General features: G+C 35.1%; 1 protein-coding gene across 2 annotated transcripts in view; it reads right to left on the bottom strand.

Moving 5' to 3' along the window:
* The window catches only part of RICTOR (RPTOR independent companion of MTOR complex 2), a 76,590-nt gene that overhangs the window by 21,706 nt on the left and 31,229 nt on the right, over positions 1–23,655 (bottom strand). For both annotated transcript variants that reach the window (XM_032096645.1, XM_032096646.1), the window contains exons 7-26: positions 20,957–21,083; positions 19,929–20,098; positions 19,611–19,678; positions 18,446–18,513; positions 17,081–17,163; positions 16,360–16,447; positions 15,424–15,514; positions 15,218–15,284; positions 15,029–15,109; positions 13,576–13,676; positions 11,890–12,052; positions 11,382–11,483; positions 8,921–8,967; positions 5,349–5,484; positions 4,592–4,791; positions 3,493–3,619; positions 2,138–2,302; positions 1,645–1,721; positions 1,450–1,528; positions 490–599 (exon numbers count right to left, since the gene is read on the bottom strand). In XM_032096645.1, coding sequence (XP_031952536.1) covers positions 490–599; positions 1,450–1,528; positions 1,645–1,721; positions 2,138–2,302; positions 3,493–3,619; positions 4,592–4,791; positions 5,349–5,484; positions 8,921–8,967; positions 11,382–11,483; positions 11,890–12,052; positions 13,576–13,676; positions 15,029–15,109; positions 15,218–15,284; positions 15,424–15,514; positions 16,360–16,447; positions 17,081–17,163; positions 18,446–18,513; positions 19,611–19,678; positions 19,929–20,098; positions 20,957–21,083 — 2,150 coding nt within the window. The remainder of the gene's footprint in view (positions 1–489; positions 600–1,449; positions 1,529–1,644; positions 1,722–2,137; positions 2,303–3,492; positions 3,620–4,591; positions 4,792–5,348; positions 5,485–8,920; positions 8,968–11,381; positions 11,484–11,889; positions 12,053–13,575; positions 13,677–15,028; positions 15,110–15,217; positions 15,285–15,423; positions 15,515–16,359; positions 16,448–17,080; positions 17,164–18,445; positions 18,514–19,610; positions 19,679–19,928; positions 20,099–20,956; positions 21,084–23,655) is intronic.

Raw genomic sequence — 23,655 nt, 5'->3', positions numbered from 1 at the left:
CTAACATCCTGGCTGAGCAATCAGTAGCAGACACTCACTACATCACCTCCTTTGTTCTTCATTCCTTTAATCCTCACCCAGAGGTTCTCAACCACATCACTACTAACTGTAAGGGCTGTATAATCAAACCTCTTCCTTACACAGAGTGACACATTCATCTGCCCATCCCTCCTGAAAAGCCTGTTGCCCTCCATTCCAACACTCTGATCATGGGACTCAATCCATCAAGTCTTAATAAAATGAATTCTATTAAAGCTCTAAAACTAACTATATAAAAGCTCTGAAATAAATTATATTAAAGCTCTCAGAGCTAAGCAATGCATCCAGTTCATCCAGTTTGTTTCTCATACTGTGCTGATGTACTGTAATGCTCCAGGAGCAGAATAAACTGAAATCCTGTTGGTACCCCTTTCCCTCATACATCCTGTTCACAGCTCTCCTGATCAGTCCCACCAGCTTGTGCCTCAAAACTGATTTTCCCAAATTTACCTTTGGTTGCTCCGACGAACATAGTTATCCCCATCAACAGGTTTGCGGTACGTTGTAAGTGCTTCATTGAGTTGTTCTTCAATCAATTCAACATATTTTAAGTTATATTCCTGTAAGACGACAGACGAGGGTTGACACAGTAAATTTAGTGGTTTATGGTGTTGTAGCATGATACTTTATAAGGAAGAAAAAATTGAAGAAAGTTCCTTAAGAAAGACTGAATTTTTTTATGATCTGAAGGTGGGGTTTATGAAAATGAATGTGCTTCACACATATAATGAGTCTGCAAAGTCAGCAATTGACTTCATAATTTTTTCAGGGAATTTGTCCAAAAAAGGAAGAAAGAAATACTTCTTTCTGATGAACTCAAATAATTTCAATAGACCATCATGCATTTCAGTACTCCTTGAGAAGTGATACTTAAACTACTACTGAGAAATGAGACCAATCTCTTATAATCAATTACAAAACCAAAATAACGTAAGAAGAGTTTTATTCAAGTTATGACAATAATGAATTCTTCTTAATGGTCCTGTGTTCCTCTTTACTTCCTAACAGCATAAGCCAATTCTGTCCTCATGAGCTCTACATTTAATTACCAACAACCAGAGATAACAGATATCTTGAAAAGCAGCATTCTTTTGCTCACTTCTCTAGATAATGACCTTCCACAACAACCTATTTTAGAAAGTCACTACACTCCTGAAATATTTGCTGAAATATCAAAACTATATAAAAGTCTTGGTAAATCAAAAGCACACATGTACTGAGAAGCTATGGAACTGTAAGTCCCCGTCGACCTTTCCCAGCAACAACATTATGTCACTGATGCAATAAATGTATTTGCATTAGCTTTACACATACATTAATATGCAATTATTTTTAAGAATCTCTGTTCTAAACCCACATATTCACACCGTTCCTCCTAGTATCAAGCAAACATTTTCTTCTTATCATTACCTTTTGCCACTTTTCCATCTGTTTTGTTACATAACCTCTTTCATTTAGATATGAAAACCCCTTTGGGATGGACAGAAATCTGTAAAAAACCACCAGACAGTTAACATTGTAATTTAAACAATTCACAGAATTTGAATAAAAAGAACACTTATTTGTTTCCACAGTGTGAAGTCCAACAGCATATTCAACATTTACCTTAGGAGTAGAAGCAAACCCTTGTCTCCAAGATGAGAAAGAGCTGGTTTCATTTGGATAAGGGCATGAAGATTAGCCTAAAATAATTAAGAACACATAAACAGTATTTGAGCACTACATAATTCTGAAAACTGCAATAACTACAACACTCTACTTGCAATGAACCAGCACGTTTTTCACAATAAGAATTATCAAATGCCAACTTAATCCTAATATTATCAATTTTAGGTACCTTCTGTCATTAAATATAAACTACTTCACAAAAAGTATAATGAACAAAATAGCTGAATTAGTTGCAATTCATATTTAAATACAGGCATAATCCAGAAGTCTATGTTTCCTTGTCTGTAACACTCCAGTAGTTTCATGACGATCAAGAAAGGAAACCATGAGTAGCTTCTTGTGTATTTGTACTTTGCTGCTAGGGAAAGGAGTGGGGAAGAGCTTAAGAGCAGCATACCAGAAAGAGGTTAAAAAGAGAAGGGATGCTCACCTTGTCTTCACACGCCTCATCTAGAATATCAAGTGCCTCAGAAGAAATAGTTTTATTTTTATCATGTAACTGGGTCACCAGTAACTCAATCCCCCAGTTGCTGAAGAACTCTACATTAGCTCTCAGCAACACTCGTAAGTGTTTTGTTGCATACAACCTGCAGCTCTGCAAAGTAAGGAAAATGTTTTCTTGAATGGAAGAAAAATAACTAATACAGTTAATGATACATAACTTCTAAAAATACCTTTCAATTACTGTATTTTGCAGCAAGCAACTCTGATACACACCTTATCTATTAAGATTACAGTTTATTAGAGAGCTATTTCTATCTTAGCAAATGGGAAAATTGAATCTAAGATCACAACTAAATTGGTCACCATAAGTGTCCAATCCCATATCTCTTATTATTACATTATTGTATCTTTTGAAGAGAATTTAGAAGCCAACTAAAAAAATTATAGTCAGTAGGGAGCTTCATCTTCTTTCAATGAGTCATTCTTTCAACCTCAACTATCTTCATTACTTTCAGACTCCACTCTTTATCCATAAGAAAAATTGTATCTTCGACAGTCTCAGAGAAATATCCTCAATTTATGTCCTCTTTCAAAATACAGTCAGACATTTAAAGCTAGTGTCTACATTTTTCTCTCTTGTATCTACTCAAGAACACATTCTGTCTGTTCAGACAACAGAAACAACTTCATTTGAAGTAATGAACATTCTTTCCTAGTTATATTTCAACTTAATTGTCATCTGTCTCCCTGACATCAGTGCTTGCTTGTCTACTAACATTACCTTTAAAGTAAGGAGTTTCCTCTCCCAAGTCCACATAACTCTGTATTTTATCCTTACTCACCTTCTTTGATTCAGAAGAACAAATCCCAATGCCTATTTCTGAACCAACCCCCCATTCCAGCAGCTAGAGCATCTACTTAGTTCCAACACACTGAGTAACCTCAATTATTATCAAAACAGTTATCTACTACCAGGAGGTTAACATGCTTAGTGCTGCTAGAAATACAGATTTCTGTTTCTGATAACAATGCCTTCACAATTGATTTAAGTTGCCACTGACCTGCACATTACACTTAGTTTATACATATCAAGACTTTAGCTCCCATCATATGTCAGAGAAGCTCTATTTGAAGGACTTAATTTCTTGAGCACAAATACAATACAAGGTATGAAGTTCACAACAAATTCAAAAGCTACACTTGCAGGAATTTCATTTCTCTGAATAAAAAATAAGAACTCTTTTCATACATAACAACTTAAAAATAAAGTCATGCACCTTGAATAATAAAACAAACGTATAGAGGGCAATAACAAAGGAACATAAGTTGAACTGAACTTACATCAGTGGCTGCTGTCAGGATTTTAGAAAGGATGACTCTTGCCAATCCATCTCTGCTATAATCCAGACTAGAAACAGTCAATTTTAACAAGTGATCTTGGTTCTTCAAAGAACAAAGATTAAGAAGACTGGAGGCATGGAAGGGGAGGAAGAAGAAAATAAAATTAGTATTTGAACCCACTTGAACCATCACTAATTTAAACTTAATTACTTTGAATTATACTTTTATTACTATAAATGCAGAATACAAAGTATGTTCTCATATGAATTTGAGTAATTTTAAATTGTTATAACTGTACATAGGATAGGATAATAGGGATGAAATAATGCACTGAACTGCAAGGGGAAAACCCCAAACTAACACCTTTTATAACAGCTCTGTAAAAATTTTGTCAGCATATAGTGATTATAAGTATAAAAACTAATGCTCATGAAGCTTTGTGAACAATTCTTTTTTGTTAAACACTGCCATAAAGTTAATCCTATTAACTGCCTAGATTTTACTGTACATCAAGTTTTCTGAAGCTAGTAAAAAGCTTGCTTTCTAAAAATCAACAAAATCAACAAGCGAAAAATGAGTACATCAAAAGACTTGCATTTTTGCTTTAAGTTTACTGTATGTCAATAAACTAGTACTAGTCACCAGCGAATTTATTCCCATGAAGCTGAACAAAATTTTGAGCTTCAGAACTTTACTCAAATACACTGGACTGAAATTTTAAGTGCAATATACATCAACATTTCACAAACAGTATGGTATCTGCCATTTTTCCATAGTTTGTGTGTTTTGAGTTTTGTTTTTCTATTTCCCCATTCTGTATCTTTCAGTACACTATAATCCTTCCTGATACTCACCTCTGTCACACAGGTGTGGATAGGAAAAAGTAAGCTGTTAATGCTTATGGAATCACCTCTGTCTGCTTAGTAATGACAGACTAAAAGACCTTTTCTTAGAAAAAAATGGGAATCTTTACCTGTAACTACACCAAAACAACCTTAAAGTTTTCAGCTTTTCAAAAGATGATGGCCCTCACGCACAGTTTAAAATTTGCATAACTATTACACTGCAAGTACAATTCAAACTGAATAAAAGCACTCACCACTGAAACACATTACATTTTTCAAGCATTTTCACTCCATGAGGGTGACAAGATAAAGTACCAAAAAACAGGAAGTAGTGCTGGCTAAGGGTGTTTAGTAACCCATTATTTTGAAGGCTACGTTCAGGTTTCATGCCTGATGAAGAGTTGAGCCAAAGTACAATATCTTTAACCAATTCCTCCAGGTAACCTTGTCCATCCTAACAAAATAAAAAGGAATAGTGTCTGTTACCAATAGAAATGTGTCTCTTCTTTACTGGAACTCATTACTTTAAATTTCTTAAAATGTACGAATACAACATGGATACAAACCAGAAATGCAGACTTGAAAACAATTCAGATTAAGAAAAAGTTTCAAGAGAAATAAAAAAAGCTAAGCATGGAGACATCTTAGGACTAATTCTTTCTTTCCAGGAAAAGGGAGAAGTATTATTCAATGACATTTTCCTCTGACCTGAGGCATAGAAGTCTTTAGCACAAAAGAAGCAAGGAGTTAGAAAAGGAAGGTTATACACAGCATAATAAAAAAATCCCTTCTAACTCTAAGTTGCATTTAACAAAGCTGTATTTACTAAAACTTCTACATAAACATAGTCATCTTCCTCAATATTTCACATTGTATTTCTTAATTACACTGATCATTTTAGATTTAACATCCAAAATCTCAGACGTCTTTACCAAAAATTAAGGTTTTTCCAAGTGGCATTCAGCAAGAGCACTCATTCTACTTCCAGTCTTGTAGCTGGAAACTTCTTACCTCCTCTGATTCAAGAAGAAATTCAGTAAACTGACAACCCACAACAGTGAGCTGCTTCGCCTTGGCATAGTCCAGATCCAGGTTAGCATAGAGTTTACTGCTAGGCTTGTAAAAATACAGCAATCTCCTTACAAACCTAGAGAAAGTAAAATAGAATTGGCTGTTATTCAGTACAAGGACAATCTCACAATACAAAATTATGTTAGTAGAAAAAATGGGTTATACTTGAATTGGTTTCTTGGCAGTAAGTTTTAAAAATTTATCAAAAGAGTAGCAGGTAACAGTGAGGATATCCAGCCACAATTCCAGAGATGCTGCTGTATTATGTGCTATAAAGGGTTTTCTATACCATGACTTAATACAAGCAAAGGAACTTAAAATCTCTATGCCCTCAGAAGCCATAGCTTCCTTCTAATTCTCATAATTTATTCTGCTGTAATTTATCCTGTGGCAAGTTTCAAAGACTGTATTATGTAAACTAACAAAGAGCTTAAAAAAGAATCTTGTGACCTGAGTTTTCTTCAGCTATTATAGTTACTGCTACTGTGAAAAACACATTTTCGCATTCTGCCAGGAAAAAGTCTCATTAATTCAGCAACAGTACTTCCAATCACCTCACTTAACCATTTCTGAAGCATAACACAGTGATTGCAAACACACTCTCAAGACTTTTAAAAATCACAGTAAACAATGTAGCTTGAGTTTTTCATCACAGCAGTAAGTCTTCAGCAAAGATCCTCCTCTCACGAATTCCTCATCAAAAAATAAACACACATTTGTGCTTTAAAATAACACAGAATGTTCCAAGAGAAGGTAGATATGTCAGGCATTAAGAAAACTTAATTACAGAACTGCACTTGTATTTGAAAAAGTCAGAGTAATCCACTATCTCTAACTCCAAACACAGGACCAAATATAAAGGAAACCTGAGGGCTTAATTAAGTTTTGTCAAATGAAATGTATTTTATTCTGGGTTACTAGCAATAAATACATATTGACATATAAATTTATAAATTTATATATCTATGAATATATTTAAGCATGCATGTGTATATATCGATGCGCGCGTGTTCAGTTTTGGAACCCTTGGCCCCTCACTACAAGAAGGACATTGAGGAGCTGAAGTGAGTCCAGAGAAGATCAACAGAGCTGGGGAAGGTTCTGGGGCACAAGTCCAAGGAGCAGCTGAGGGAACTGGAGGTGTTTACCCTGGAAAAAGGGAGGCTTAGGGAAGACCTTAGGGCTCTTTACAACTCCCTGACAGGAGGCTGTAGCCAGGTGGGGGTGGTCTCTCCTCCCAGGTAACAAGTGACAGAATGAGAGGAGAAGGCCTCAAATTGCCCCCAAGGAAGTTTAGATTGGATATTAGGAAAAATTTCTGGACTAAAAGAACTGCCTGAAGGAGCTGTTGGGAGTCACCACTCCTGGAGGGATTTAAACGACATACAGACATGGCACTTGGAAACATTCTTTAGCAGTGAACAGTTGGACTCAATGATCTTTGAGGTCTTTTTCACGATTCTATGATCTCGTGTGTATACACACATTGCATTAACTGTATCTCTAGGAAATGAAGAAATCCTTATAAAAATATCTGGAATTTCATTGTAACAGCTGTAAGATCATCACAACACTAACACAAAAAAAAGGATCAACTTACAGAAGGAGAAATCAATGTAATTTACACTTGAAAAGCAAAGGGGATGAAAATTTTTTATCATTAGCAGTGAAACCAGAGAGATTTGGGGCTTAATGACTTCTAACTAAACAGGAGTAACAGCATTTTAAAGCTATTAAGTTCCCAATTCTGAAGAAAGGATCAATGAACTATAGAAGCATCACACCAATTCAATTCTAGATTTTCCCAATTTATTTGGAATTAAATTATTTAGGCACTTAATAATGCTTGAGTGCAGCACAAAACCATGGAACAGGAACACTGTCCCACACAGGTAGGTTGAGGAGTGCGTGTTGGTGTCACAGTCAGGACTGAAGACACTGCTTTAGAGAAGCAATGTTATAAACCACCAGATTTGGAAAATAATCCTTTACCCCAAAGTACAGATTGGCAGTAAGTATTTCAGGAAAACCGGGAAAAAATACAGACACAAAATTAAATTATGGCTATGATAACAATGGGACTACTGCTTATGCTGTAAATACTTCATAAAAGCACCCTGACTACTCCTTGGTAAAAATTTAGAATAGAGCCACACAAGCCTTTCAGCATATATTCTATCTTCTGGATTTTCCCCGAATTCAGGAAGTACCTTTTCATGCCCACAAATACAGACCTATTCTTCAAAATAATGTAATCTTTTTCTGAAACACACATTAAAAGGAACATCCAAGAACTAATTAGTAACACTATAACCACACAGGCACTAAAGGAGTAAAAATGCCTTATTGGCAACAGATATGAAAGGAACAAGAGCTGTACTGGGGGTTTTTTGTTTGGTTCACTGTTTTTTTTTTTCCAAATTGTAGGAACCCAGAGTGCCAAGAATATTTCTCTGCCTGTTTTTAAGGGTTCTTACCCCCCTGAACAACACTGTTTTAGCTTCAAACCTTGGAAAAAATTACCAACAGACAAGAACTAGAAAATACAGTGGTGTGAATTAGGTGATAGACTACTATGTAAGATTGCCACAGGGTGAAAAATTTAGAGGTTTTGGGCTTCTCTTTGTAGTAAATAGATAACAGCAAAAAATATCAAAATGGAGGATTGTTGTTGTTCTCTAAACCTTCTTCTCCTTCTTCTACTCCATATTCTGCAGTAAAAGTAGTTTGGATTGACTGGATGGAGAATTCCGCAGTTCCTAGTCGTGTTACTGAATAATTGGTAGGAAAGTGAAAATAATGTATGTTTTTAGTAACTATTGGTTAAAATATCTTTAAAAGGCTGTGTAAATCTTGATAATTAGTCTCACTCCTGCTTTTCTGTCTTCTATGCTGCACCTGGGTCATGCTAGTGGCTCTGTTCCTCTGATAAGACTTAATAAACAACTATCTGGAAGCATTGAAAGTCAAGGAGAAGTCTTGGCTTATCTTTGAAACTCCTTGCAAGGACTTTCAGCAAATTCTCTCCCATCAGGAGGGACTTGATTTACGGCACGGTTCAGTGTCACAAATTACACATGCTTCTCTTGCCATTAACACTAACTAGAAATAATTTCCTCTTGGTTTTTGATGAAAGCTGTAGTTATAAAACTGTACAACTGTAGACTTAACTCTGTAAAAACTTTCCAAGCTCTGACATAGAACACTACTGCTTATCAAGTAGTAACACTTCTAAGGTTTAAAATTAAATTGAGCATTTGCAAAGGTAGTATGATTTGTAAGGGACTAAATGCATAAAGCATCTGTGCATAGAAAAGAAGCTTAAACACCTTTAAAGCTCAAACAGTTCATTTAAAGTAAATATTGCAACTTAATTATCCAAATTTACACCTTAACTGCTTATCTACACATTTTAGAAATGTGATACATCTAAAGAATATTTTATTGCAATAGTAAAAACCAGTTTTTCCAAATTTCTTTCTTCGAAGAAAGTCTACATAATTTTTACATACCTGTGCAACTGTTCATCTTTGTAGTTCCTTAGATTTATATTTGGCCACTAGAAAAAACAGCAAATATAGCGTTATACAAAACTTGAACATCAGTCCTTGATTAGTCACTAAAATTCACTTATTTCTATCAGTTGTATTTACCTAATAATTAGAAAGTTTTCTTGCACCTAATGTTATATCTTAAGAAAGACTTTATCTTATTGAAAAGCCCACACTTCCTGCTTCAAGAATGGTTCAATTTTTTTCTAGAGGACAGGGAATGTTGGTCACATGCTACATGTACAAGGCCACAATTCTAATGAAAACAAAAAAACTATGCGAAGCTGATGAAAAATAAACAATTTTGCTCAGTTTCTTTTCTGCAAATAACAAAAAAAAAAGATATGCATAACAGGGAAATAATTGTTGGTTGCTGTTTTGAATATTTATCAGATTTGGTTTAAAAGGAATCATTATTCTGTTACAGATCACTTAAACAGTGCTTATTAAAACAGTATTTAAACTCCCCTGTTGACACTTCTTAAGATGTATTAAGAATGACCATATGAAAAACGTGAACCACATGAATGTCCCCTCTTCAGGACCTATTCTTTCCTCCCATTACATTTTACTCTGTTTTTACAGCCCTCTGTTTTCTCTACGGTTTCAGATTTCTTTCTGTTGCTACTAGTGAATATCTTCTTGTCAGGAACGGAAAAAAAGTGCATCAAACACTCTTCTTTCCTATCCATGTGACACAGTTCTACATTTCCAATTAGTATTCCAGTATTAAGACACACAGTGCACTCGTTAATGATTAGTAAAATTGACTACACCAGTAACAGCGCCAGATACAGATGAGGCTGACACTTTTGCTGCTCTTTTAGCAGCTTAGACATCAAGCTGAGCAAGTGAAAAAGGCAGTAAGGCACCACCTGAGATGCACACGATGAGGTGGTTAGAGAGCTGATGCTCCACAGATACAAGGCTGCAACAGACAAGGGGGAGGTGAGTAGCCACATGACATAAATTTCAGACACTGGAATCTGGATCCTGCTCATTAGAGGACTAAAGACAACCGCTCTGGTAACATCATCTCAATTTATGCTGGTGTTACACAGTTTAACAGAAACAGAAATGGTTAGAAGTAGGCCAGAAAACACACACACTTCTCATTCAGGAAGAAGTCCCCAATTTTCAGACATTAGGAACTCTTTGACAGGGCACTGGAAAATGTATTTTTGGGGAGGTCTGAGATGGCAGAGAAACTGGCTGTTTGACATAAATTCCAGTTTAATAAAACCCAAAACACATTAGTGGTCAACTACATAGGGCTTCCACTGTCAAAATACTACAGAGGTTAATTAACAGTGAGATTCTGAAAAACAGTATTCTGATAATATCTTTAATACTGAATTAAAAATCAAAGGTAAAAGCATCTGTGACTAATAATAGTTATCTAGTAACCCAGTAAATCTTATAATTGCAGTAAAAAATTCTGTAAACAGTGCTCTGGTGGAGCAAAGCTACTGTCATATACATATTCAGGTCTTTATACCAGACAGATTCTTGCTCTTTCAACTTTATCGGTCCCTGAAAAAAAGGCACAGAAATATTTAGTTTCTTTTTTTTTTTTAAAAAACAACATAGTCTTGATTATGATTGTCACCATTAATCCTTTTTTGTACTTTCACCATCTTTGTAACAACACAGCAAAGAAGACAGTAAGAGAATGCTACTCAACTGAAGGATGGCTTTGATGCACAGAATGACATTTTGGAGCAATTTTGATTTGAAGACTATACTAAGTACTCAGAAAGTTTTATTAGTCAAACAAAGTATATTTTCTGCTTACAAAAAGAGGTAGTATCTTAAAATCTGTGCATTAAATATATTTAATATCTTTAAATATATTTAAAATAATGCCCCTCACCCCATTAGGTATTCCCTTTATGTTGTAAAAATAAATTAATTCTGTAATGAAATCAATGCTACAGAAGTATTTGCATTAGTTCAAAACATTCAGTGATGTTTCCATATGTAGTTCAGTCTAAGCATCTGAAGTTTGATCTAGAACCCATCTCTTACTATAACCTTCAGCTCACTTTACTTAAAGAAAATCTGCTATGAATCTGAACATAGCAGTATCCCTCTGCAGTTTGAAGTATTAGCAGCTTTAAAGACAATATACCTAATTCTGTGAAACTGATTTCTATACAACTAAAGACATATAACATTTAATACATGCTTCTGAGGAAAACTGTGAATTTAACTGTAGTGTGTTTTTGAATATAGTTTAAGGGCTGTATACAAAGAGACTACATCAGCACTGACTAAACCCAGGAGATTCTAATTTCCTGAAATAAAACAAATTATTAGATGTACTGTGGAATTAATATTAGAAAGTCAAAGCTCACATCTGAAACAGACTTCTTCCCCAAACAATTTCTTCAACATATTATCACAGCCTTTGTAAGCTCACCTTCAGTATGGTCCCTATTAGATTCCAATTCCAGTCAAGGTTCTCTTTGTGATTGAGAACTTGGCTGTCTCGAAGATTCATGATGAGTGCTTCTTCTGTATCCTGGAATACAGACATGGAAAAATACAATAGGTTTCCCTGCATCATCTTTTTCAGTCTTGCCACATGATACACTTACCGCTCATGTAAAAATCATTGAAAGGGCTGTGTTTCACAGTAATGTACATTTGAAGGTAAATTGCATAGTTATAGTACAGCATTAAGAATCTAAAAGTAAGAGATCACAACTGGTCACATAAAGCATTAAAAATCATTGGCATTTAATTCCTCAATTTCTAGAAATGCAGTTTAGTATCCAAAAGTGCCTGCAAGACAAATGAGATAAAAAAGTACTAAAAAGAATCACACAAATTACTCTGAATTACATGAGTGAAGCTTGGGGGGGCAGGACCCAAGTCTCCAAAATACAATGCCAAATTCAGGTTTGAAAAAGGAATTATCGTAATACCTTTAAAATAAAGATGTCTTTCTGCACACGGTACTGATCCCTTTTTTGGTGTGTTGAGATTGCTTTCTGAATAATGTGATCTAAATGGAGGCTGTAAGGTTTAGGGCCTCTTTTCTTCATCTCATGAAAACGTTTTAAGCAGTTGAGTGCTGCACTTGCTCGCCTAATAGAAAAAAAAAAATTATAATTAGTATTTGGCAGTTGTTATCAGACTAAAGAGGACCACTAGCTCCTGAGTGAACAGCTCAAGAAAGCTCTGACCAACAATTCTGAAGCACATAGGAAGAAAATTATTTTCTTAAGACATGTTTTTATACATTCACAAGACTCAGACTCATATTGAAATTGTACAGAAAAGTATCTTTTAAAGAGTTCCTAGCACTGAAGTATTATCGTTACTGATAACTTTTCTTCTACTCAGCAATTAGTGGTGTCTGTCACAGTTCAGAGAGGATATTGTAAAGTTTAAAGTTGAATTCCATTGGGAGATGCAACAGTAGATCAACATCCTGTAGTGAAGTTGGAAGTTCAGGGAGCTAGCTTCAACTAATAGTAATCAAGTAATCAACTTATAGTAATCAATCTCATACATTCTCATACCCGCTGCTTCCCTGCAAGGGCAGGAGTATCAATAGTACACTTCCTGTTTTTATATCTAAACAGTTCAGCAACAGCATGTAAGGTTTCTAGGAAAAGATAGGGAGTTACATAAATGACAGCCAACAAGGGCAAAACCAGTTAATTACAAAACAGTGGTAGCAGCAAAAAACCCCACCTACAGAGCAAATAAAAATAAGGAAATCTAAAAATGGGGAGTTAAGTTTATCTTTCTTCCCTATAAGCAAAAATTCTAATAGTGTAGGACAGTTCTTTTATTTTATTTTCAAACAAATACCTTTTGATTTGGTCACTTAGCTAAATTATTTAAATTTAATCTGTAACACAGATCACAGTTTTTCAGACTATAAAACAGTGTAGAGTGTTGACCAATGCCAAGATCCCCAAATAAAAAATACTACTTCTAAAGAATCACTTTCTTTCAACAGAAATGGGAATTCTTACTACTCTAACAGGTATGTCCAGAAATGCCAAAAAGCAAAACAATTGCAGGTAATCCACAAGCATCTCCCTTCTGCTCTTTATCCCTCCTTTCATCCCACCACTTAGGCCATATATAAAATATGAAATATCCTCTCCTGAAATTTCAGATATGCCTTTTATGAAAACTAACAGTGTCATTGAGTATCAAAATCTTCTACTGACATACATGAAACCTTCGAAACTAAAAACCAGAAGAGTACTACACTTTTAGGAAGCACTCTACATGCAGCATTATTTATTTCACAGTTGCAGTTTGGAAAAATGCTGTTCTTTATCACTGACAACACAAGGAAAGACAGAACATTATGATACATTTTTCAGAATACTAATCTGACAAGACAGATCAGAAATGGCAAGAGTAATTAACAAATACATTTCTTATGAAAAAAACCTCAACACACTCAATTTGTCTTCTACAAAGAAAAGCAACTAAGAACACAGAATTGAAGAAATACATATTAAAGACATGTGAATTATGAAATTGTTTGATTTCTTCCATTAGGAGGTTTAAATTGTGTGAAGTACCCAGAAGATGGCATTTTGTAACAGAGCTTTATGCTTTTAAATGTAACACAGAATTCTTACAGTCTTTTCTCTTTCATGATGTCAAAGGATGCTGCCATATTCATCAGTGTTGGTAAGCAGTGCAAGTGATGGCTATGAGAATGAGGAAGAATTGTGTTTGCCTACAAAAAAACCCAACAGAAGACCAGTTAGAATAACTTAGTACAACAATTTCATCCATCTTTTTAGGATCAACATTTAAAGAATCTACCACTTTTCACAAGATTTTCACAAATTTATGACAATAAAACTACCTTTTGCTTAATGTCAGAGTGTAATTACACACACCATTTTGAATTTGTGATCTAACTAACCAACCGGAATTACACTAGAAAGTAACTTGAAAGAATTTCAGATTTCAGAATGCTATAATCGATATTGTTTGCACTGGAGTTTAAGTGGTAACAAGCAAAAACTTGCAAAGCATCAGATATGCTTATGCCATGCACATAAAACTGCTAAAAAACCCTAAAATCAGAAAACCTGTTAAAGCTGATGATTTCTACTAAAACTTTGCTGCATAAAAAAACTCTGATTAATTAATATAACTTTCTACGTTATTAGACATTTAGCTGCTTTTAATAAACATAGGTAGTTCTGCAAATATTTTTGGAAACTAAAAGCAAGATGGATGAAGAAATTACTTACATTTCCAAACACTGAATAAAAAATACAAGTATTTTTTTCAGGTTTTGATAAATAGTAGTTGTATCTGATTAACAGATCATCTCTTCAGAAAATAAAAAAATACCTATGCTTTACAGCATACTCCAATGTGAGTCAACAATCACTGTCACTCACAAGTGTTCAGGAAACCAGAAAAATAGCATATAATATTATAAAAAGCAAAGGCTGAAATGCACTGGAGTGTTTATGAAAACAGTATCATCATCTCAGTACAAGATTAGTTTAAGAGAGAGAAGGTACTGCAAAAGCTATCTTAGGTCAACAGAAGTGGAATGAAGCTGAAGTTTCCCTGTAGTAGGAGCACTACATCAAGATGAAGTTGCCTAAATGAGTATCGTCAAGTACCAAAACCACATCCAACTGAATCTGGAAAAAGTTCATCTGTCTGCCCAGTGAAGCAGAAAGCTAAACACACTGTTGGAGGCCTACTGACTATCATACTAAGAAAAGCAAAAATTAGCTATGGTCCTTTTCCCCAAACACAGTTACTGGCGGGTATGTTTGCAGGATTCCAGCTTAAAAATAAAACTCCTACAATGGCAAGAAAGTGTCCTGGTGAGAGTCAGAGCTGCAGATAACCTTGGAATAGAACCCCTAGCACCTTCAATGCTTTCCAAGCAGTCTTCCTATTGATTAATACTGGCTTTAATATATGAAGTGCCAGAAGATGTAATGTTAAATTAATCCACTATTCAGACAAAAACTACATGTTTCAAGCTTGGAATACAAATTAAATGCTATAATAGCAAATATCTATTTACAAGTAGTTACAAAAAGTGGTATTTACCATGTGCAAAAGTTCTCCCAGAAGGATAGTTGCTCTGACAGACACATGGTCATCGCTACTTGTGATCACTTCAACCAGACCCTTCAAAAGGAAAAATATTATTACAACATTTAATGTATAACATCTTACTTGAACTCTTGTAGGAAAAAAAGTAACAAGCATCTATTGAAACTGGAAGTCATTAGTTACCTCTAGAAGTCCATTGGTAATAAAAGCAGAAAGCACTAAAGCCAAGTAATTATCCATGAGATCAGGCCTAAGGAGAAAAGAAGTATGGAAACAATTTAGAAAGTACATTTCTTATTGTTCCTGCAAGAAAACAAGAACTGTTTCATCCACACTGCCACAAAACAAAACAAGAAAAAGGGTTTAGACGAAGGTCATTAAATCCCCACCTTGATCTGGCTCGATGGGGTAGAACAGTTTTAGCCTCAGCAGCTACAAAGCCATCAGAAAGTCTCCAGCAGTCTTGAAACCTGCCTGGATCTAGAACAAGAAAATATGGACAATGGTAATTATAACACTGGCTTTCACAGTATTATTTTGAAGGTGGTCAGTAGGTAAATAATAATCCTTGCCCGCAAATATTATTTCAGGTGGTTTCAAATTACAGAAAATTTTGTCAGAAGGGACCTCTTAACAAGTCATGCAAACCACACTCCTGAACAAAGCAAGGGTACCTTGAAAGCTAGGACAAAGATTGTATCTAAGTGTCAACAAAACCAGTGACATTTCCAATCCATAAACACATTTAATGTGTTTAACAGAAAACACCATAAGCACCTAATATGTTACAAGGTGTGTCCATATATAGAAGTAGCAAGTTTGCAACAAAGAATGATTTATTTACTTATAAATTAAAAAAGCATAGAATGCTCTTGGGTTTACAAAGGAGTAATTCTAAAGTTAAAATACTTACTTGGTTAAACTTAAAAACGTGAAAAAATACTCACTTGCCCTCAAAAAAGCAGAAGTCTAAGGCCAGCGCAGACAGCTAACAGACAATATACAGAAAAGATTGACTAATAACTTTTCTGTAGTATTCACTAACACATCTACAATTCTGAACACTCCAAACAGTTCAAAGAAGTCTAATTTGTAGTGCTGACCTTACAGTCTTTTGTGTTAATGCTTAACTATGCCGATCTTTCATCAAACTTAGAACACTTAAAAGGTGATAAAGAATTTTAAACGGGACTTCAGAGCACCCAATAAATTCAGTGATAAAACAATTAATACTAAGGCAATTTATAATACATAGGAGACAGAAAAGGTTTCAAATTTATACAGGAGCTTAACAGAACTCTTATGTGAACTTTTAAAGTACTTACCTACACTGAGAAGTGCCTCAATAAATTCTTCTGCAATAACAGGAAGAGGAAGGCGAAATATATCGTAGAGAACTTCAAGCAGGCCACGCTACCAAAGAAAACATAACACAACAAGAATTTTACAAATTTACAAAATTGTCCTTTTTTTCCACTATTAATACTGAACTTGAGACTTCTACAGTGCTAACACTGGTGCATTTGTTGCACTGTTTCTTTCACAAACTGAAATAACTGGAGAAGAAAGGATGGGGAATGTGGCTTTCTTACTTTTGAACTGTCCCTTATTGTCACTACGAATTCTCTAGCACTTCAGGCTACTTGGATTGCAGATTTTTAGAACGGTTACATCTGGCACCATCAACTTTTGTTTAGTAAGTTTAATTTGTGAAGAAAGGTTTTTATTTACCTGGAATTAAACTCTGACTATTATGATTTAAACTTGCAACTGCAGCTACTGTAAACATCCTTTGATTTGTGAACAGAGTAAAAATTAATTTACATACCTAATCTCCTCCATTCTGTCACACATACATGGTATGCTTCCCAATTTCACAGGAATTTTATAACAGAATTACAGACTTGAACTTGGGGGTTAAATAAACTCAAGGATAGTTGTCTCATAATTGGTGTCTGTGCTTAAACCACTAAATTGTTAAAAGGTTAAGAAAAAATAAAATATCAAATATTATTCCTACATCAGTACTAAATATTCACCACTTACCCGTATTTCCATATTTGGTATACAGAGTACCCCAATAAGAGACTGAATTCCAGAATTTCCAGGTTTGCACAGGCTGATAATACCTAGAAAACATTAAATGTATAATAATATTCCCTCATCAGTGAAAGAAAGGACAATAGACACATTGCTAAATTAGATTTTCAGTTTGAAAACAAGTACACATGAAAAAAATTACTAATCATAAACATTTTCATGCTTATAATATCATCTCCTTCCCAATCAACAGTATTTAATAAAACTTCCTAATCACAAAACTTCATATCCTCATTAAAAATATTGCTATTTTTGTCCTTCCTACTGCGAACAATACATAAGTGTGAGAACAACATATGCATGGAAGAAATGACAAAAAGACAGAATTGTCTATAACAAGTAACTCTTCAGCCTGAAAGGTTTTCATGATCTTAGAAGAACTGTGAGGAATTTCAAGCAAAAGCTGTACCTTAACCTAATAAATTATTCATTTCCTTTATGTCTCAGGTGAATTCTAACAGCTGTTAGATCTAAGTGCCTCAGTGTAGGAAGATGCAGTAACACACCTATCAGAAACTATTTTCTGGAAGTTTCAAAGCTGTCACGTGCTTCCTCTCCAAGCATGTGAGAGCACACAAGAAACTTGAAGGATACCCGGGCATTAAAATTAGGTTAGTGATCATTTTCAGAACTTAAAAAATAACACAAGTAGTGTCACAAAACAGCCTAAGTATAGCCTGGAAAAATTCCACTCAAAATTTTGGTAAATGTTTATATTAACTGATTTAAATTTGCCAGACAGTGTCTTGACTAAAAGAAAAAGCAGTCCCCAAGGCAGAACCTTCATCTTACATATTGTAATAATGCAGAGAAAGGATTTAGTAAAATGAAAAAAGCTACTTTTTTCATTTAGAAATGTCTTCCACATGAAAAATTGCAAACAATGTCCATTTGCAAGTTCTCTTCAGCTATGGCAGCTGGTAGAAGTGGGTGCTCATGAAACTATTTGCCAAATCTCTTAACACAGACAAAAAGATTTCATTTATGGCAGAACCACCACAAAGGCAAATTCTTATGATACAATGTTATTTTAAATATCCTTTCACCCATTAGACTCCAAGAACGACAATCAAGATGTAGTTTATAAGGCATTTTACACAGGGAGGGGATAAGCTGTGCCTTGTCAGGAGTCTAAGAAAACTAGGTATGCGTCCTCCAATTTTACAGTATCAAAACACGTATTAAGTAGCATTGTAGGAAGGTATTGATAGAAATCGGACATGTCAAATGAGACAGATCCTGTGCCATTTATACTAGGAAGTAAAATCACGCTTCCAATTATCCAGTTTCAAACAAATAAACAAATCTTACCTGCCCATGATCGAAATGCTGCCACTATTCCCATTTTACTAGCCAGGAATCGTGCTTCTCTGTCCTCTCTGCCATTAAAACAACAAATGTCACGATGCAGGTAATAATTATCAAACAAACACTATTACTACCACTGTAATTGTAAAAGGTAGTTAACTGAGATTTTAGATGGGGGACAAAATCCAGAGTAATAGAAATATTTTATGTATGCAGATGTATTTACACAATGTATATATACACAGAAAAAGTTCAGAATTTTTAAGTATGGTTACTTTTCCTCTTCCAGGGGAGTTTCCACAGGAGAAGGATAACATCAAGAAGTAAACACCTATAGGGGTCAGATGAATCACTCTGCACCTCCACTGACACTAAGTCTACAGCAAAAAAGTAAAGATTTTATTCAGTTACCAATACCTAAACATCTCATGCTATTTGATAATTAAAAAACCCTTAATAATTCAAGCTGGAAGCCGTATCAGGAGACCTCTCTCTAGTCCAAATTACTGCACGAAAAGTCACCAGTTATCAGACTAGGCCACATTATAGAATCATAGCATGGTTTGGGTTGGAAGGCACCTTTAAAGGTCGTCGAGCTCAACTTCTCTGCAAGAACACAGCAAAAATGCAGTGTGTAGTACACACGCCTTTTACAGTACCCAGAGCTGTGGGAGGTATACAAGCTTTTGTAATTCACCTTGGAATACCTGCAAAACACTCAAGGCTTTATCCAGTTGCGTGTTAGAAACTCTCAAGAATGAAGGCTGCAGGACCTCTCTGAACGACCTATTCTAACTCTTGACCAGCCTCACATAAAATAATCCCCCCCGGCCCCTTTTACCAAGCTGAAATCTTTCTTGCTTCAATTTGTCTCTGTTGCTTCTTGTCTTCCCACCTTACACCACCATGAAGGGCCCTGGCTACATCACCTTGAAAGCATTTTCATAGGTAGTAAAAAGGCTGCTATTCTGCAGAGGGTGTCCCCCAAACCTCTCCTCTCCAGGCTAAGCAAGCCCTTTTAAATCTTAAATGCTTAACAGTATTTTAGGAAGCTGTACTCTGGCCTACTATATTCAACTTCAAGAAACTTAGTATTTGGAAGGAAATACAGCTTAATTCCAATGCGATGAACATAACTGATAGCACAAGTAGCAGCACTAACACTTACTTGAGTTGTCCTTCTGCTGTGTCTGGATTATGCCTGTAGTGAAAATCTGTGTAAGGGGCTAAAATTCTCTAAACAAAAGAAAGACATGCGTTATTTTCACATGAAAATACAGTTAAATCACTATTGCCCTTTCCTCAGTCCCACTCCAAACTATCATTATTCCTGCTTTATAAATCTTGGGCTCTTAGCCTAAAACATTACCTTTTAGACACTGTGCACTAACACAGAGGAAATCTGAGACAAAAATCAAACACTTGAATGAGTTTATTATTATCTAAAGTTTAACTTCTGTCACTGAACAAGTAAAACTGCACTCACCTCTAATTCTACATCTGCTCGCACGTACTGTCGAGTCTTTGGGTGATTAATGAGGTGCAAGACTGTAGTTATCAGAGCCTCATTTATTCGGCTTAGCTGACAATCAATCACATTTTTCAAGATGGTACTTAAACCACCCCGAAGAGCCACCACCTCAGGATTCTGAAGTGCTAGATAAAGGAAAACAAGTCATTTTGGCCAATGTTGAAGATAAAACATTTCATGGCGATGACAAACTTGTCATCTCTTTAGTACGCGTATCTTATTCATCCTGAACACTGCTGAGGCACATGTAAAGCTTCTAATGGAACTGGCTGACACTAGCAATGAACTGAGATTTTGGATTCAGTTATCAAACACAAAAATCTGGTCACTCACTATCCAGCATATGACCATTTCCCAACTTAATTCCAACCAAGTTTCCATATAGTAGTTTATGGATTTCCCCATAAAGAGTTTTCATGCTTCATTGGACTGACATAGATAAATTATTTATACTGAAATATAAGAGTAACATTTTATTTATCTTCTTTAAAACAAGTTTTAATCTTGAAAACAAACTGCTGAAGTTATTTCCCACTGACTGATTTTTGAAAAAAACTTCAAAAATCAGCAGCCAAATTAAAGTTTAGGGAGTTAGTATAAACCACTGCCCCGATAACTACAGTATCCACTCCAATAATTTTTAAAAAGGAAGGTATTTTGTAGTTCTCTGAATTCTTCTAAATTTGTCAGCATCTTGTGTATGGAATTCTCCCTACGTCAAATCTGTTAAAGAAACACCAACTGCAGTACAGAAATGGTTTTAAGGCAAATCAGAAACTGTCAAGTCTTGAAGGAAAGACAAAAACCTGAAATCTTCATGTATGATACATAAATAGATTTTAAGTCATTTTGGTTTATATCATGCTAATTACTAAAATCCATGGAATTGACAATAAGAACACAACATCTAATTTATTATTAAACAAATACTGTTAATGACAACCACATCAAAACTGAACACTAATTAAGAAAAATTATCTTACCTAGTTCACAGATAATGGCTATACATGCTCGAACCATTCTGTCTCTTTCTTGAAGACCATCGTTTCCAACTGCTATCAAAGAATTAGTAATAGAACTGGGGAACAGTGAAGCATTCACAGTGATCATCTGCCAAAAAGGAAAGAAAAAGCCCTCTAGTTTCTTCATATTTCTCTAAATACACTTACATATTCACCAGCACTCTGTTCCATACAAACAGTTAGACAGACCAGTCCATCTGTTACTTGGTTGTATCTGGTTAATCTCCGTAAGTGTTTCTTTTGCTCTTGAAATTTTTTCAATTTCAATTCATTTGTCAATTTACTTTACCATTCTCTTCCTGCTTCAGTTTTTTATTTTTATATTTTATCATAATAAGAAAGAATTTAAAAGATGACTGGTGCAGTGAGAATTAAGACTACCTTTATCATAGTTTTTTCCCAAGAATATCTTTATTGACAAAGAACATTATCCAATGACACAGGTAGATTAAAAACTCATCTACTGTTAAGGTTGTTCTGCACCATGGAAAGCCTCAAATGGGAGGACACTCAGTTTGGGGGAATTTTGACTCTGGCACACTCAGAATTCCCCCAAGAATAATGAGCAAGGCCCTCTGTGCACTCATTAAAAGTAAAGAAAGACACTCCTGAACAACCAACCAATACCACAAACTCTTCACCATCCCCCAAGTGAGGCTTTGATTGCAAAGGTTGAGGAGCTGCTTGTTCACATTTTCTCAATTTGTGAAAATTAAATACACATATCCTTCCGGAACAAGAATATCGCTAAACAGATGTATTACTAAGGAGGAAGCAGATTTTTGTCTGATTGCCTAAAAAGGGAAGAGTGCAATGTCTTATAGCCCACTCAGCCGTGTCACTTTTTTTTCTCCACTAATAAATAAAAATGAGACATTAAAAAATACTCAATATCCATCAAAGACCTGGAATTTAAGGCTGGTTTCCCATGGTTTTATTTACCATCTTTTTTGCTTCCAACAAAACCAGGCTTATCTTCCTAATTCTTCCAAAACCATTTTGTCCTATATCCATTTTACATCTCCCCCTTTGACATGCTACAGATATTTGTGCAAAGATGATTAGTTTTTTACCTTTTTTTGCAGAGATGCTAAAATGAGAGGGAATCAACCATTACAACCAAAATTTTGGAAGAGTTTTAACAAATCTGTGTTTAAATACAAGTTTCTGAGAAGCTTTGTGTTATACATAATGTTAATGCCAACAAAACATGAAGCTTTTAAGGTAGGACTTTAAAGAAAAAAGAAATTCTCTCCCACCCACACAGTCTTTCACTCTTACACTGGCAAGAAGAAACAAGAATAAGCAACAGAATAGGTGCACCAATCCACTCTATAAAACTGCAACCTGTTTTCTATTGATATTGACATGCACTTCCTATGAGGACACAACCAGCCTGTGAGGACACAAGCTGTTCTGCTTCACTGCCTTTGTTTTTAAGACATGAGAAGGAAAGGTTTCTTGTAATAGTCAATTCTAAATACATCAGTAGAATTAATAAATTTTTGTATTTACTTTGTATCTGCTCTAGGTATTAAAATGCAGTTCTAAAGCCCAAGGAGAGGTAATGGGAAGCTACTTACAAGTGGCTAAGATGAAGTAAGTAATAAAGACTATGAATTTGGTCTTTCAAGACTCCTTTAGAAAAGAGGAAGAAAGAGGTTGGCTCATACTGCATCTAACCCTGACTTTTGCTTAAAAAAGAAAACATCTGGACTATTAAATCATAAAAAAATTGTCTTATTGACTTCTATTAGATAGAAAAATGCTTCCCAAAGCCAACTTCATGCCATCCTTTTCATGGTGGAAGATACTACTAAATTGCAAAGCTTTTACTAGGAAATGTAGAGGTGATTACAGTCAAAACGTACAGTGAGCACTCAGCCTTCAAAAACTATTGGACATCAAGTTTAAAAAATTAGATTTTTTTAAATCTTCCGACACCACTTTAACCTAATATTTTTAAAACAAAGTTTATGACTGCCTTTCTCTGCATTCATAAAGCAGTATCAGTATTTTGTATTTTGTTATTCTTCTCTATGAAAAGAAAGAAAAGAGTTTCAATTTTAGTCTATGCAATTCTCACACACATTTTTGTTACCAAAGATGAGGTTAAGGAGCCAAATCTTGAAACTGAAAATAATAGTTCTGCAATACTGGAAAAACCCAGTTCAGTTTCACAGTAAATTTGAGAACAAATTTGTTACCTTTTTTCAGTTTATTTGCCATTTATTCTCCCCTTCTAGACCTTTATATAACCTTTCAGGAATCCTGGCATCAAATCATTAAGTCTGAGACACTGAGGGAGATTGAAGAGAGAAGCAGAGAAAGGGCAAGAGCAGGGTAACAAAAAGTGTGAAAATACAGAATGTGCTATTCAGGAAGCACAGTATTCCTTGTGAGAGAATTTCTGAAGAACTGACTGCTCTATGCCAATGCATGCTTCACTGTTGGTCTGACATTGTCTTTTAAGAAAACAGAATGTTATAGGTACGTAGCAGAAGATGCTAGAAAAGGCTTTTCATCAACACAGTTCTCAGCATCAAGGAGCCACAAGCATGGCTGCACAGGCTGTGCATTCGATGCACACACCTGGTGCACGCCAGTACCCCTGCACCACAATGGAGAAAAAAACCACTAAGGGCCAGCTGTGTGATTTC

The sequence above is a fragment of the Corvus moneduloides genome, chromosome Z (genome assembly GCF_009650955.1).
Source record: "Corvus moneduloides isolate bCorMon1 chromosome Z, bCorMon1.pri, whole genome shotgun sequence".
NCBI classification, from domain to species: Eukaryota; Metazoa; Chordata; class Aves; order Passeriformes; family Corvidae; genus Corvus; species Corvus moneduloides.
The sequence above is the reverse complement of the archived record's forward strand: the minus strand, read 5'-3'. Positions and strand labels throughout refer to the sequence as shown.